Source organism: Lissotriton helveticus, chromosome 1_1 (genome assembly GCF_964261635.1).
Source record: "Lissotriton helveticus chromosome 1_1, aLisHel1.1, whole genome shotgun sequence".
Lineage (NCBI taxonomy): Eukaryota > Metazoa > Chordata > Amphibia > Caudata > Salamandridae > Lissotriton > Lissotriton helveticus.
The window spans coordinates 1,769,758,465-1,769,775,589 of record NC_136057.1 but is presented as its reverse complement, the minus strand read 5'-3'; the positions used below and the strand labels follow the sequence as shown (position 1 = coordinate 1,769,775,589).

Genomic DNA, 17,125 nt, shown 5'->3' with positions numbered 1-17,125 from the left:
ATCCCGACCAGTGCTATGTGGGGTCCCGCAAGGGTCGGCGCTTAGTCCGACCCTATTCAACATCTATGTGACCCCATTGGCCAGTCTATAAGATCTTTCGGGATGGAGGTAGTTTCTTACGCAGATGACACCCAAATACTCGTCTCTCTCTCCCATTCAGATGTGCAAACCGCCTCCAAGTTTAGATCTTGTATGGAGGCAGTTGGTCACTGGATGATTCAGAACTCTCTTAAACTGAATGGGGAGAAGACTGAGGTGATGGTGTTTGGAGGGAAAGAAAACATCTGGTCAGCCAATTGGTGGCCTGACTCGCTGGGAAAGTGTCCTTCCCCCACTACATCTGCTAAGAATCTCGGGGTGATGATAGACCCGGCCCTTGACATGAACAAACAGGTGAGTAGAACCATCTCCACCTGCTGGGGCTTGATCTACACTCTGCGAAGGATTAGGAAATACCTTTCCCTGCAGTCCAGAAAACAAATAGCTGTCGCACTTATTGGTTCACGCTTGGACTATTGCAATGCGTTGTACGCAGGGCTAAATAGGAGCCTCCTGCAGCACTTACAAGTAGTTCAAAATGCCACAGCCAGATTTGTTCTGGACATTCCCAGACGCTCTTCGGCCACGGCGGCCAGGAACACGCTGCACTGGCTACCTGTAGAACACCGAATACGGTTCAAAGTTCTATGTATGACATATAGAGCCATTGCAAAAAATAGTGATACGGGAGTTGGCTCCATCATCTCCCACTATATTCCCGGAAGGAACTTGCGTTCCTCCGGGAAAGCACTTCTGACAGCTCCCCGCATACGAAGAGCTAAGTGGGGTGGTAGGGCCTTTTCCACTCTGGCCCCCAGATGGTGGAACGATCTTCCTTTGGACCTCAGATCCCTACCCTCCCTACATAAATTCCGTAGTGCCCTCAAAACTTGCCTTTTTCGGCAAGCCTATATGTAAGGATGTCTGCTTCATTTTCTGATCGTATTGTTAGGCGCCTTGATACCTTCGGGTTATTGTTCTGCGCGATATAAATTTTTATCAAATCAAGTGGTCTTGCGCGGCTACATAAATCTTACTTAAAGTTTGTGCTGTGCATGCATCACGTTGCTTTGTGCAAATGTTACACAAACCATCTCATAAATAGGCCCCCAAGTATGTTTGCGCCAGCTTTCTACAATTGACCACTATTGCATCTCTTCTTTACATTGTTATGTATTGGGTTACTTGTAAAGCACTTTAGGCAGCTCTAAACCACCTCCAGTTGATGGGGATGGAGGGCAGGAGATGTGAGAAGGATCGACCAGGCCTGAAGATGAAGGAAAAAGTTCAGAGCAAGTGAGAGAGGAGCCTTGTGAATGGAATTATCTTACATAGAACAGTACTTCACTGACTGGCAGAACAATAGGGCATTATAGTTTTCAAGCTTTGACATCTGGTCTGATGGGCAGGAAGATGAGAAGTTGGGAAACCACAATGTAAAACAGATCTGGTGAGATTACATGAATGCAATATTGTTCTATTCTGTCCCCTCTTAGAACGTCCAGAGAATGTGAGCATCTCCGTACCCCCATTGATGCAGGTGGGGCATCAATACTTTCTCACCTGTAGGGTACAGGCTGTTGCACCGATGGAGTACTTCACATTGTTCATCAGGAAGGGGAACACCACTCTCTCCCATGATTCCGGCAATCATGGAATCATCTACATCCTGATCATCGCCCAACGAGATGACCACGGAGCGGAGTACACTTGCCTGGCCCGCCTCGATCTCACACCAAATGGAGAGCTCTTCGAGAAGTCTGCCAGTGTATATGTCCACACTTTTGGTATGTGTGCACCTTGCATTGGATGAATGACTCTGCCCCTTTCCTGTTGATCTTAGGCATCTTCTCAAATCCCTGCATGCCAGCCTAGTTCTGCTTGTCACTTTGTTGTCCCCCTTTTGGCCTTTTCGTTTCTTAAAATCCCCCTTTGAACCTTGGATGTTGATTACTATTTGGGGACTCAACCTAAGTGCATTGTGGGCGAAAATTAATGGCCTTAGGCCACTTCAGATTTTTGAGGAACAGACAAGGCAATAGAGAGTCAAGGAGATAAAGTGATGTACCCAAAACAACAAACTGGAATACATTCCAATGGGCTCTGCTCCAGCTCTACCAGCGCTCCCAAGTTAGGGGCCTGCAGGAAAATCTCAGGCTTACCCTAGTGGTTCAGCTCAGATCTTAGCTAAGGTGTGAGCTGACCAACACAGATCCAGAATTATAAGGATGCCCATAAAACACAGTCTAAACGGATCTCATACATCTAGTGACAATCTCGAAACAACTTGGCCTAGATGCTGGTCAGCTTCCCAAAAAAACAGAGCATTCAGATTCAATGGGCAAACACAGGTACATGGAAACTAGTGTCTCACTGCCAAAAAATAAACTTTATTTAATGTTGATATGTGTAGGGGTGAAAATTATCTAGAAGTGCAAGCCAATCATTCAGATTGTGCCTCAGAGAGGAGCTTTGTGTGAGTCCCAATGATTGAGTAATATTATTTGTCGCTGCTCACCGGCTCTGATGAATTCAATAGTACCAATCCATGACCCCTTATCTGAATCACTAAATAATCAAAGCAATTAATTTTGATAATCTCCTTGTTTAGCAGATGTTTGGCCAACAGCATTTAAAGTGCGGGAAGGATTGCTTATTCATAATGTATGGGTGCAGCCTGTCATCAGAGGTGGAAAGTCCATTTCAAAGCTTGGACAATTCCCTATTAGTCGGGTAACATGAAACTTACATTTACCACAATGCCTCCACTGCACCCTTCCAGGGGTCTCAAGGCTAGCAAAGAAATCTCGTAATTTAAGAATGAGCCTGTCCTCCTCTCTCAAAAGTTACTAGAAACAGGAAGTTGAAATTAACCAACTTCCTGTTTCCGGAAATGCCATTTTTATCAACGAACCCAACTCTTTCATCTCTTACTGCAGACCTACCAAAGGAACCCACTATTAACGTCTTGGAGTTCATGGAGTTGGGATCAGTTGTGATGGCCACGTGCGAGGTGGCGGAGGCCTTCCCTCTTGAAGACGTGGAGGTGACCCTGCTGTTTGATGGCGCGGAGTTGAACGTCACGGTGGCCAGGGAGGGTGACACGCTGACTCTGGAGGGAGCTGTACCATCTGACAGGTCTGGGAAGCACATGCTGGAGTGCCGAGCCACAGCAAGCCCCACAGAAGAAGCCAAAACAGTACAGCGGCGTGTTAACATTTACAGTAAGTGATTTATTTATTTTTAACTGTGATATAGTAGGCTCCTTCAGAGATGAATAATATATACATCTATTTTATTTTCTCCAGCAAAGTCGCGCTCATATTATGCTATTAAAGCTAAGCTATACTTGTAATCAAAGATAAAGTGGATAAAAAAGACACAGATGAGACACTTGATTGACATTCAGTCATTATTTTGAAAAGGAAAAATCGAAAGGCAGCAAAAACGCACATTTAAACATCAAAAATCACTTTGAAACAAATCCCACATTAGAATATTGGTTTTAATCACTTACATTTTTTTTTTACTTTAGTGACTATAGAAATGTTTCAAATCCAACAAGATGGAATCACTCTGGTTCAGAAAAAATCTAGATCCCTAGGTGCTGTTCCATAGTTCTTATTGACTAGCGGTTGGTGAATTTTGTTGCTGAGATGCAAACTCTGCTGAATCCACTTGCGTAGAAATTTTTCTTGTAGAATGGATTCTGCATTTTGTTTGCAAATATGTTCAGCTGGGAAGATTTTGAGGAATTTTGTGCTTCATGCAGAATATCGCCCACACATGAGTTTGGGAACCACTGAAATTGAAGTAAAACGAATAAAGACGACCTTTGGGGTGTTTTCGGTTCCATGATTCAGGGAAAATATTGACCCAGGCTTATTGTTTACAAATGTATACCCTGTGAACAGTGGTTGTGGCTTACTGTGAGGCGTGGTCTTTTTCCAGTGGCGTGACAGCGGCATGGCACATGTCTGTAGAACTCCTGGTCTGACTCTGTTCTAAAAGCCACTCCAAGCAACTCTACTGCACTACTCTGTACACTACTCTATTCTACTTGAATCTACGCCACTCCACGTCACGGTACCCCATGACACTGTACGCCGCGACACTCCATCCCATGACACTTTATGCCACAATGTCCCAAAATTCTGCGCCACGGCACTCTACGACACTCCACTGTACGGCACTCCACTGTATGCAACTCTTCTCTATATGACTCTACGACACCCCATTCTATGGTACTACACTCTATGACACTCTCCTCCACTGTACTCTAGGACACTTCACTCAACGAATCTCCACTCAACACTCCACTCTACGATTTGAAATGCATTTTCATTAGAAAAAAATACGAATTGAAATTCAATGAGAAAAACAAAGGTTCAGGATGAGCCATAGTTAGGAAAACTATTAATAATTTGTATACAAAACCAATATAAGCTACACAAATATTAGAAATTCTAACGTTATAGGTATAACCCACCCGAAACTTTTTATAACTCGCGCACGTCTGTAAAGAGTGTTGTGAACTCACTAAGCAGACTAAATCAACTATAATTCGGCCCTCTGCCATGCACAGTGATTTTATGCTATCTGAGATAGAAAGACTGTTACAAGTGATGTAATATACAAGATATAAACAGTGCATGGAAAAGGTGCAAGTTATAGTTGATTTAGTCTGCGTAGGGGGGGTTCAGAACACTCTGTACAGAGGTGCGCGAGTGGCACAAAATGCCAAATCACATCTTTAGGCCATTTTGAAGCCAAGAATAAGTCTCGAGCCTCTGAAGAATGGAAGAGAAATTATATTATTATGACAAAAAAAAATCACTTTTTCCAATGAAAGAACTTATTGGTCTCTAAGGAGTTCATTAAGCCCTTGCGGTAAACGGGACCGCCCGCCTAAAGGGACGGGGGTCCCGATATGTGCATTAGGATGCGCCCGCCACTTTGGCGGGCGCAATCCTCATATTTAACATTGTGGCGGGCGGTGCTCACTTCACCGCCCGCCACAAACTTAAAAAAGAATGCACCATTTGCATACACGAAGCGGCAGGCACCGCGCGGTGCCTGCTGCTTGGTGTATGCAAATGCTGGGGGGTACCACAGTTACCCCCCCTTTGCACTCACCACCTTGGACTTCACCAGGGGGGCCCGCAGTGGGCCCCCAAAGCAAAGACCGCCTGCCTTTCCGTGGCGGCATTGCCTCCGCGGAAAGGCACCTCTGGCCACACATCATAATATGGCTGGCGGTGTCCATTGGACACCACCACCATATTATTCCTTTTCTGCCCCGGTCGCCTTGCGACCGGGGCGGAAAAGCGGCGGACGGTCTTTCCGTCCGCCGAGGTCCCCCCGCCATACTAATATGGCGGGGGGGGAAACGGGAGATGATGGCGGTCGGATTGCCCCCGCAGGCTGGCGGTGGCTACCGCCAGCCTGGCGGGGGCAATCCGCCCGCCATCATAATGGGCCCCTAAGTGTTATTCCTCCACCTTGACATCAGAGATCCCTGTAAAGGCATACAATTTTTAAAAATTCAGGTTGGAATTGACTGGACTGAGCAAAGGACATCGATCCAACAATTTGAAAGTTAAAAGGAAATGCAGCTTACACAGTCTTGTTGTGAAATATGATATGGAGTATATATTTCTGATTTGTTAAAACTTTTAAGAATTCAGAAACATACGGTCTGACTCGCTTTTAAAAAATACGATCAGGCATAGGCAAGATGTATTAAAGATGCTGGTGCTGCAAAAATAGCAAAGTGATGAAAGGTTGCTTGAATTAATCTTAGCCACTGAATTAATCTTAGCCACTGACGATCCTTCTGACCACATTCTAGTCCATTGTTTTTTACCTCTGAGCCACCGTAGACAGTGACCAGCCCTACGTAAATTAGTCTTGGCCCAACTCTAATAGGTAAAGCCCAGCCCGCTCTTCCAGTGCATGATCACTGCAGACAAAAATCGCATACAACCACAGACTAGTTTTAGCCTATTTGAATAGTAGTGAGATACAACTTGAATCCTCTGGCACAGTGAGCATGGGATGCACATCAGGCAATATGTTTGTTTGTCTTAGAGCCCCTGTTGTTACAAACAACGTGATGGGAAGAAACATTTGGAGAAAGCCTTGTCTTGACATTCGGGAGGGACTATTCCTATTGGAGCAGGACAAAGGTTGATTTTCATGTGGTTAGTCATTTGTGTAAAGTGACACATTGCAAGAAAATGAGAGACTGGAATGTGGCCCCAGTGATTGCCATTGAATGATACTTTTGCCAACATTCCACCCTTCACCTCTCTATTTTCCTCACAGTGAAACCTAAAGTGCGACTGGTATGCCCAGATGTGGGTCCCATGCTCGCTCTACCACACAACTGAAGCTATGACTTACTGATGAGCCTAGCTATATTGAAACCAGTAAGAAGTTGCTCACATTTCTCTTCTGAGGAGGGTTGGCTTGGAAGTTTGGGTTGGACTGTTTATTGGTGATTGAATGTATAGTAGGGTGAAGATGGTCATGCTTTACCGAAATAGGTTATTTTATGGGCTATGGATGTCATTTTTAGTGTTACAAGTTTCAAGTTTGCTAGTGCCTAGTACACAAATGTGCTCTCTATGTTATTAGTAATTGCGTAGTTGTCTGTTATTTACTATTTTGTTGTAATACTTTTCTCCAGTATGTTGTCTATTACTGGTTAGATGTGTGACTTGGTCTTATGCATGTTGGGGAAGTCCATTGACTTATTACTTGTGCTTTTTTGGGGGGCTTTTACATGCATATTGAGGAAGTGCATGTTTTAACCATAGATAAAAAACAAATCGAATCAAAAAGGGAGAGCGAGGTAATGTTCTACCGTGGATTCGACCTCCTTTCTTATATAAGTAATGAAAAAAGAGTCCACCCGTACTCAAAGACAAATTAGCTGTCTTTCCAGGGATCTCTCACCTTAATAATAATTAGGGAGACCAATAAGGTTTTGTTCTAGGAGTGTTTTTTGTAGAATTATTAAATTTGGTCCTAAAAGCTTTAAACATGTAGACCAGGAGACACACACCCATCACAGTGTGTTACTCTGCTCGCCCCCTTTTTAATAATATCAGCTACAGGAGTCAATAAAAGCTATTTTGCACGTAGCCAAATATGTTTTTAAACTCACGAGTTTGACCCTCCCACTCTTATCACTAATCCCTTTATAGTCCACACCCTACAAAGTGCCCCCACGTCTCTGTCGGTCACAGCACGCCCCATTCCGCAGCGGGCGGGAAGAACCCGATGATGAAGCATGACACCAAGGGACATTTTGGTGGGTGAGGGTTATTTTAAGAAAACATATCGCTTTTCTTGAATACTGTAAAGTTTCCTGAAAAGATAGCTAATTTGTCTTTGAGTACTGGTGGACTCTTTTTTAGTTACTTAACCATAGGTAAGTCAGTCAAGGCCACAGACTGGTTTTTATGTGTATTTTGTTATGTTATGTGTATTTATTTCGACACTATCACCAGCAAGGTATCCTTGTGCTGATTTTCCTGCCAACTATCCAATTCTGGATCATGTGCGGCATGTGTTGTTTAGGTCTTCAACACACTGATTCTATTTTTTTTTCTCATGTCAGACTAGTAGCAAAACGTAGGCACATTTTCTAGTCCCATGCATCATGCTATTTTCATGTATAAGTCGTGGGCAGGCTATGGGTGGCATGTGTCACACCTTTACTCTACATAAGTCATGATGCCCGCTATTTGGCACAGGTGTTTCACCTTTGGTGTCTTTAAATTATGGGCTGCTTGAGAGTCCCATGCTTTGCACCACCTTCTGTGTAAATCACAGGCAAGTTCTTGGTCGCAGGCAAGTTGTGGGTTGCATACATAATTTTTTGGGGCTGTTTGTAGTTCATGGGCAGACTACTGATTGTGAGCAACACTTCAGATTGAGTGTAAATCATGGACAGACTATGTGGTCCCATGTTGATTGTTCTGGTTACGTTGTGTTGTGGATGTGCTCGTCTGTGTCTTGTGTTTGTGCTCCATGCTATGTAAATGTCATGGGCAGACTGGGTGCCTTTGCTTGCTTCCTATTGTGTTTTGTTTTGTGTGTGGGTGTATGTGTGTGGGGGGTGAAGAATTTCTACTTGCGCTTCTTGGTAAAAGGGAGATGTGTTATGGGCATTGGTGTCAAACACAGAATTGAACTACCGTAAAGAATGAGCACGTTGCCTTCTATACTCACCAGCAAATTACACAAACAGCACCAATGTTGAGTCAAATGCATATATCTATCATACTTAAATATCTCCTTACAAAAAAATCTTCTTGACATGCATGGATTCTCACTGTCGATGGTTTACCACAATATACCCAAAACAGGTAGTAAGTGTTTTTGGCTGGAGTTAGGACTTTTAAACAAGTTGATATTTACAGTGAGCTATTTTATATAAGTCCATGATTTTGGAGGTCTAAAATGTGCAGTCAGGCCTAGTTTTCATATGGAAGAACTACCTACATCTCTCATTTTAGAGAACGGGGCTTTTCTGCCCATTCCTTCACACAATTCATTTCAGATGCTAGCATTGCATGTACATGGTATTTAACTTTTGTACTACTTGGTGCTGATGTAATATAAGTGTATATTTTAGGGTGTTGGTTTGAGAGTTGTGAATGATTCCCGTTAAAGGGTAACACAGAAAGGAGCAAAGGTCAATATGTTCCCGTAAATGGAATAGCAGTGCACAAATTATGCACATGCATGGATATGTACTCTTCTACATTGTAGAGAGATAATATAGGAATAAACAGTTTCCAGGCTACACTCACATGCCTCCAGTTGAGGTACTAATTATCTTTCTTAATTATATATTTATAGGCTTTCCTGAACCTTCCCTGAATATACAAGATGTGAATACATTGGCTGGTCAAGACGTGAATATCACATGCGTGTTTCCAGAATCTGACCCAAGCGAAGCTTCAGTAGTAATCAAGGGCAATACCACATTAAAGATTTGTGAAGGAAGAACAGAGATTGTATGCGACCACATCTTGAGAATACAAAAAGAAGACCACAGAAGGAACATTACATGCGAAGTCACACTGGGATTTCTGAATATATCAAAGACAGCGTCATTCGTGTTAAATGTTTCCTGTAAGTAAACAGCCTGTCCCTAGTTACCAACATTTGCAGTTTTCTATTGCCCAAGATACATGCTTGTTACGTAAGATCCCTCTACCATTAACTGACTTCATGAAACATTAATCATAACTGTCCCAGTTTCACTGGTCTCCTTCATCGTTCCTTATGCTGATTTGTCAAGTGTAATTACCTGTTTGTTCTCCAACAAACTGACAAATTCAGAGCATCACCACTGAAAAGTTAGCCCAGATCCCAACAACCAGGAGGGGGGCTTTGCCTTAATGAACTCACCTGAATTATGATCCTAGTTTCAGTCTTTTCGGGGTGTTTGCCGGCCTCTACATATATTGTTTAGGGTCTAAGCATGTAGCATTTTAATCCTGATGATAAGTATGCACTAATACAGCTACTTGCAACCAATTGAAGAAATGACAGAGTTCCTACACACTGTACCTCATTACCTTATTAAGCACAAGTTCCTTGTAGGGCGAATGTATACTTTTAAAACCTGAAGTCTATAGCCTCTCTTAGATGATGAGACACACTTTTAATAGACCTGAACCCCATTTTCATGACCTGAGATACAGTTCAAAGAACTGATAACCCCCTTTAAAAATGCATTCTTGGACAACCTAATACATTCATTGAAGACACGCCTACTCATTGGAAATCCAAAACAATTACTGTAAATCCCTTCCACATAGAAAACATCTGACCTACACATTGGAAAAGTTTACTTTCTCTGTGAAGACCTCATTTAGCCATTGAAGACTCAGTCAACTCACAGAAGACCTGACCCAATTATTGAAAATCCAACCCACTCACTGAAAAGCAAGGCAAATTATTGACGTCATTCACTGATTGAATACAAGACATCCTTTTTGAAACCATGAGATACTAGGCAATTTCTACCTACTTAATGGAGATGTGACCCTCTTTTTGAACATTTGATCAACTCCACGAATACTGTGAGCGATTTTAGAAGTCTACTGGTTTTTTCACCTCCTTCTTAGGAGCCAAGTACCCTAGACAACTCTACCTTCTGCTAGGCACTACACAGTATTGGAGGCAACATGGCTACTAAAAGGGTTAGCACGTATCTTTTTCAGACTTTAACTGTGAAGAACTGGACGTCTAGACCTAGAAACAGCCTCAGAGACTCTGTTGGGCATCAGCCATGTAACAGACCTTTGTAATGAATACTTGGTCCACTGGTTAAAAATTAAAGCCCACTTATCAGAGACTTCACAATCTCCATGAAAGCTTGATCAACTCACTTAAGACTCATCCCACTCAGTTGATCCAATCAGTGAAGGCCTGACTCACTCGTTGAAGATCTGATCCACCCATTGAGATCCTGACTCAACCATGGAATACTGACTCTCTGTTTGAAAACATGACATATGCATTGGATGCTCAGTAAGCTCAGAAAATGCTAGACCTACTTATTAAGGGGCTTGCCAATACTATAAACAATTGACCAGATCATTAAAAACGTAACCCTTCTCTCAATAATGACACATTAATTGAAGTTAGGATCAATTCAATAAAGATATGATTCACTCACTGAAAATCAAATTTGCTCATTGAAGATATACACAGCTCATTGAAGACATAGTCACTTCCTTGAACATGCTAGCCTTTTCCCGCTAACTTAGAGCGGTATCCCACTAAATAACATTCTGATTCCCTCATGGACAAACTGAACAACCCTTTGACAACTTGAAGACTTAGTTCACCTATTGAAATGAAAGATACGATCTTCACCAGAATGCTGTGCCCAATTTATTTAAGACCCTGTCTGATCATTATGGCCCTCCTTACTTATTGAACACCCATCCTTCTCCGAATCATTGATCCTTTCATTGTGGATGCCTGCTCAATAATAATGTGGTCCATTCTATTCGCCTCGTTCACCTATTAACAGTGGTGTAGAGACAGGAAAAGGGAATGAGAGAGGAACAAAAAGGAGAATAGTAAGATTGACAGAGAGAGGAAGGTAAATAATACCAAAGATAAAGATAGAAAATTCTAAATTAAACAAAACTATTGGGCTTATTTCCAAGCCCCTTGCGCCACCAGTGCGTGACGTTTTGTGATGCACCAGCAGCGAAACCTGCTTCCCCATATTTACAAGGACACGTAAATCCACCCTACGTGGCTTTTCGTGCCCTTGTAAATATGGCCCCCTTACATGCAACACTTTGCGTGAAAGAGACATGTCATGGGCATTGCTGTGGGTGTTTTCACGCAACACCCATGACTTCTGCCACATTTCCAGATTTACGAGAAGTCATGAACCTGGAAATGCATCAGAATGCTCTGCCTCCCTACAAGAGGCGTAGGGAGGCACAGACAGGAGAAATGCTCTAATTTCTCCTCATTTATTTCCTCTTTCTATGCGTGCTGCATTCTGCCGCACACATAGAACGAGGAAATCACCTCTTGTGATTGTTTATGTGCAGGAAGGTGTCTCTTCCTGCACATAAACAATCATAAAAAATTACGGTTTGCATTAAGCAGCACACATAGAAGTTTCAAAAAGCCGTTTCAGATTGTTTATGTTCACCTTCCTTTACATAACCAATCACTCCCCTCAATGCAGGCACCCTTGCACAATGGCGCATGGGTGCCTGCGTCGGCGCATGGCAGCTATTGTGCGCCAGCGTAGAGGTAAGCACAGGGATCCATCATATCATTGTAGATATGATGCATCCCTGGGCATTGGAATTAACAAAGCACTGAAAAGGCAAATGTCTTGCAGCACTATACTGGGTTAATTCCTTATAAATAAGGCCCCATATATTTAAAATTACAGTTTGTGCAATCCTTTTTTTTTTTTACATAAGTGCTCTTTTGCGCAGAAGCACTTAGGAATGTATGCAAGACAACTAACCGTATTTTCCTGTGATATTTTCTAGATGCACCTGATTTCAGTACCTCCCTTTGTCCTGTAAGTCAGACATGGAAGGAAGGCTCTTTGTCCTTCTTCTTCTGTGAAGCTGATGGAAACCCACCTTCATATGTTGAATGCACCAAGGACGGAGGGGGACTTCTGCTAAGTGATCATTGGACTCAAGTCACAAGGAACCAGTCTGGCGTCTATCAATGTCTGGCTACCAACAGTCATGGCCACAGCGTTAAGAATATAACATTGACAGTTGAATGTAAGTTGTGTTTGTACACTTGTACACCTACTATACCTGTTTGAAAAGTTGTGAGACTCTCAATGTAGGTGGGTTTCCCACAGCACTCAAGTATGCATGTATATACATTACACCTACAGTTTTCAGGAAATTAAAACAAGCATTTGCAATGCAATAGGTCTCGCCCTTGTGTGAGTTTAAGATATTGGCGTTGTAAATGACAATGCCTTTTATTTATGTTTTAAAAACCAAAACATAAATAAAAGGTATTGTTATTTACAATGTCAATAGCTTAAAGTCGCGTAAATGCGAGACCAATTGCATTGCAATTTTTTTTGATATTGTTCCAGAATTTTCTGAACCCCAAACCTTATTTTTGAGGTGCTGCAGCCCCCCTACTTCCTTTGCCCATACCTAGTGTACGTAGCTTAAGCCTGCTCTGGAGGTGCCCCCTTCTTCACAGTAACACGCAGCAGGCACCTCTCTTTGCTGTCACATTAGAGTGTTACAAGGGTCCTCCGCTCTCTCTTCCTTGAGGCTACTTCATGCTGTCTCCCGCTCCGATACATACTGACTTTGCTTTCCTGCCTCAGTGCTGTGACGGTCACTGTCTCAAAACCGTTTAGCTTGGCGGCACGCTCTATCTACTCTGGGTTCTTCAGCACTCACAGGCACGCACACTGCTCTTGTCTCGTTGGTGCAGCACTCACATTCTATTCCATGAGCCTCACTTTCCTGGCCCTTGGCTGTCTCGTTAGCTCCTCCCTGTGACTGGGACCCCGCGGGGAGCTTCTGCTGATGCGTTAATCACATGCCGCGAAGATGCTGCTTGAAATGTTCCAACCAATGGAAAGTAAAGAGTGGTAGATTGAACAGTCAATAGCGTGGGCCTAATATGTACAATATAGAAATGTGGTCAATATATCAAATAGCAAAATTCAAAGCAAAGTAATGAGGAATAACTGATTGTTTGCGGCCAAAACACTTTTCATGTTGTGGGCCGAGCCCAGTTCCAGGTTAAAAATCTGAGTGCACGTATGAGGCACAATCGCCGAGGACAGATTGGCCATTTATATCAGCAGGCATTTCCCGGCAGGCGGGGTGTGAGTGGGGTGGAGACTGGGTCAAAGGAGGTCATTTTTTGAAGGTCCACGACCGTTGCCTCTGTCCACAGCTCCCCGGGGTATATGGCAGCTAGCAAAAAGAGAAAGCGTGGAAGGGACACAGGAAGAGAGAAAAAGAGACAGGAATAGAGAGAAAGACAGGAACAGAGAGAGCGAAAAAAAAAGACAGGATTAGAGAGAGAAAGACAAGATTAGAGAGAAAGACAGGAACAGAGAGAAAAAGACAGGAACAGAGCGAGAAAGACAGGAACAGAGCGAGAAAGACAGGAACAGAGCGAGAAAGACAGGAACAGAGAGAGAAAGACAGGAACAGAGAGAGAAAGACAGGAACAGAGAGAGAAAGACAGGAACAGAGCACTACAGCAATAGAGAGATAAAGATAGGAATAGATAGATAAAAAATGCAGGAACAGAGAGAGAAAGACAGGAACAGAGAGAGAAAGACAGGAACAGAGAGAGAAAAAGACAGGACCAGAGAGAGAAAAAGACAGGACCAGAGAGAGAAAAAGACAGAACTAGAGAGAGAAAAATGCAGGAACAGAGAGAGAAAGACAGGAACAGAGAGAGAAATACAGGAATAGAGAGAGAAAGACAGGACTAGATAGGGAAAAATGCAGGAACAGAGAGAGAGAAAGGCAGGAACAGAGAGAGAAAGGCAGGAACACAGAGAGAAAGGCAGGACAGGAACAGAGAGAAAAAGACAGGAACAGAGAGAGAAAGACTAACAGAGAGAGAAAGACAGGAACAGATAGAGAAAGACAGCAACAGAGAGAGAAAGACAGCAACAGAGGAAGAAAGACAGGAAGAGAGAGAGAGAGAGAAAGACAAGAATAGAAAGAGACAGGAAGGCAGCGTTGCAGAGCTGTAGTGCCAAGTGTTTGAATTTGGAAGACACTGTTGGAAAACAGACTCTTATTGTGTGTGTCCACACACGAGCGTGTCACTACAGAGCTGTCAAAGGAGCAGAGAGCGAGGGCCCACAGAAATGAATTCCCACATACTTAAAAGACATGCTCATGATCACTGCAGGGGCGCGCACCACAGAAACAAAACATACCCGATTCTGGAAATGTCTAAAGAGGAAGAGCAATGTGCTGAAAAACACATTCCCGCGTTGGACCCCAAAACTCCGGAATGTTCTAACGGAGGAAATAACAGTCAATAATAACTCACTGCCATTCAGGACACTTTTAAAGGCACTCATCTTGGGCAGATATTGCCAATGTAGGTCAATAAATATAACATACACACAGTAACCCTTCTCCCCTATCTCCCCTATGCTGAGAATACCAGACACTAACCAAACAGTCACAGTGTAATGCACTGTGCTCGTTATCCCACCTTACCAAGCTGTAACCCGCCTGAAGCCCACGTGGCGTGGCCTGAGGAACAGCAATATATTTAATACATAAATACATTTAAAGAAAGATTGTGTGCGGGGACTCATGACAACTCAGATGGACAACCGTGGTATCCCTATCGGCGCTCTCTTGCGAGCACCATCTGGGCTCGCTCGGTGCAACATGGGGCTAGCAGAACCTTTTCCAGATCTCCATTTCACTTCCAGTGCAGCTCCACCGCCACTTTATAAGTTAACTTTCCAGACACCTTTTGTTCCCCTGAAGTAGGCAGCAGTTTTCTAGATTTATCCTGGATTTCAAGCAGTTTCCCAACAAACTGCAACGATTAAAAATGTTTTGTTTTTTTAAGTCGGGTAAAGTGTTCAGTGGTGAGTAAGGCATCTCATCTGCACCTAAGGAGAGCGATAACTACAAAAAAACCTACCACGAACAGCTCCAAATTGGCTGGCTTCATGATTGTTTTCTAAATAGCACTCTACGAGCTTGCACACTAAAACTAATTCCGAACTGGCTTGTGGTGGCGCTTGAGCCAAGGCGGGTGCGGCGGTGTGTGGAGAGCTAGCAGGCTGCCTTTTAATTTATTTGGTTAAATTCCGAGCCTAGCTTACGGACGGGCAGGAAGAGACGCTGCAGGGACGGCTGACTCGGCCCAAGCAAGAGACCAGAGAGGTGGTGCCAGTAGAAGAGCACGCCGGGCACCGGAACACATTATTGCATTGCACAAAGGCAGCCGTTTGTATATAATTGCATATCGCTTTCACTTTAAGTGAAAGCATGATGCAAAAATAAACACGCAGCTGCCTTTGGCAAATCCGAATGAGAACAAAAAAGTGTGTTGTGCCTGTAGTGAGAGTAGTTCAGTAAGAAAACAAGCAAACAAATCCCCCCGGGCCCCCCAGGCCTTGCGCCTACTCGATGAAGCAGGCCGCCTGGATCTGGTGAAGGACGACGTTCGGGTAAGGCCACCGCGACGCGCTGCCGATGGCGCTGCGGCGGCAGTCTTGGCGTGTTGTGAGCCGCCTCGGTCACGCCCGCGGTGTGAGGCGGGTTCGAGGAGGAGGGGCGGGAGAGGCGGCGGACAGCGAGGGAGAGCTGCGGTGGTGGCAGAAGGGGGGGAAGGCAAAAAGTAATAAGCGCAAGGGCACAGTGAAGAAGGCGCTGGTGTTCGTGGTGGGGGCGGAGAGCCGGATGGATGAGTCCAGTGGAGCGGGGAGTGCGGGGTTGGTGGGGGTGCAGATAGAGTGCGTACTGCGGGGGTGGCGGGGGGCGGGGTCAGGGGGGCCGGCAGGGGGAGAGCATGGAGAGGGGGGGCAGGGGAGCTGGAGGGCGGGGTGGACGTGGTTGTGGGTGCGGGGGACGGGAGGGACGGCGAGCTGGGGGGGGCCCTGGGGGTGAAACAGGGTGGGGAGGGTAGTGGGGGACGGATGGGGGGTCTCCGCTATTGATTGAGGAGTCGGAGATGAGGGCGTGAGGTGGTGGGGGGGAGAGTGAGTTGGATTGGGGCTCGTCGTCAGGGGGGAGGAGGGCGTGGTAGAGCCCAACAGACCCCCGTCACCGTGGGGGGCGCGGGTGGACGGGGGTTGGAGGGTGGCGGAGGGGCGTGGAGAGCGGAGATGGGGCGGGGGGGTTTGAGGGTGGTGGTGCGAGGAGGTGAAGCCAGGAGCTGGGGGGAGTGCGAGGGGGTGTGGGGCCTGCGGGGGGGGGGGCGAGCGCACGGGGAGAGTGGGGGAGTGCGGCGGAGGGGAATGGGGGGGTATAACACGTATATTAAATGAATCATCCCATCTCTTAAAATGCACTTAAATACTCAAGTCCTCTCTGCAGCTTGCGCACTGCAGTTCTTAACCAAATTAAAAACATGCGTTATTACCAATTTGATGTATTGTAAAAGCTCTACTTTCAACCATATGTTGCAAATTAAAAATCTCATTTTATACATCTGCGTATGATGCGTACGTAAATTAGAAGAGGCGTATTTTACCGAATGTTTTGCTTGCATTTATTTATATGTGTAAATCATTTTCCAGAGTGAAAGATAACTGCGTGGAAAGCTGACGAGACAGAGTGTATCGGGAACGTGAAATAAACGCATAAGCAACACAGTATCTGAGCGTCGAAAACCCGGGGGGAAGTGCCACGAATGCTCACTAGTTTTACGTGTTCTTGTGCGGCATAATTAGCGCTGCGAGGCCATATACAGCAAGAATTCGCGCTATATAACATGCCCAACATCACAACATAGGCTGCACACGCCAGTATGTAATGAGGTGCGATTAAAAAATGTTAAGTTATCCGAACTTATAAAATGCATATACACC

At 44.6% G+C, this 17,125-nt stretch overlaps 1 protein-coding gene across 4 annotated transcripts in view; it reads left to right on the top strand.

Moving 5' to 3' along the window:
• LOC144752132 (intercellular adhesion molecule 5-like) overlaps nucleotides 1-17,125 on the top strand; it is a 293,713-nt gene that overhangs the window by 89,524 nt on the left and 187,064 nt on the right. For 2 of the 4 annotated variants that reach the window (XM_078640078.1, XM_078640081.1), the window contains exons 3-6: nucleotides 1,536-1,826; nucleotides 2,979-3,263; nucleotides 8,914-9,189; nucleotides 12,099-12,344. In XM_078640078.1, coding sequence (XP_078496204.1) covers nucleotides 1,536-1,826; nucleotides 2,979-3,263; nucleotides 8,914-9,189; nucleotides 12,099-12,344 — 1,098 coding nt within the window. The remainder of the gene's footprint in view (nucleotides 1-1,535; nucleotides 1,827-2,978; nucleotides 3,264-8,913; nucleotides 9,190-12,098; nucleotides 12,345-17,125) is intronic. The other 2 variants (XM_078640082.1, XM_078640085.1) reach the window with 2 other exon arrangements.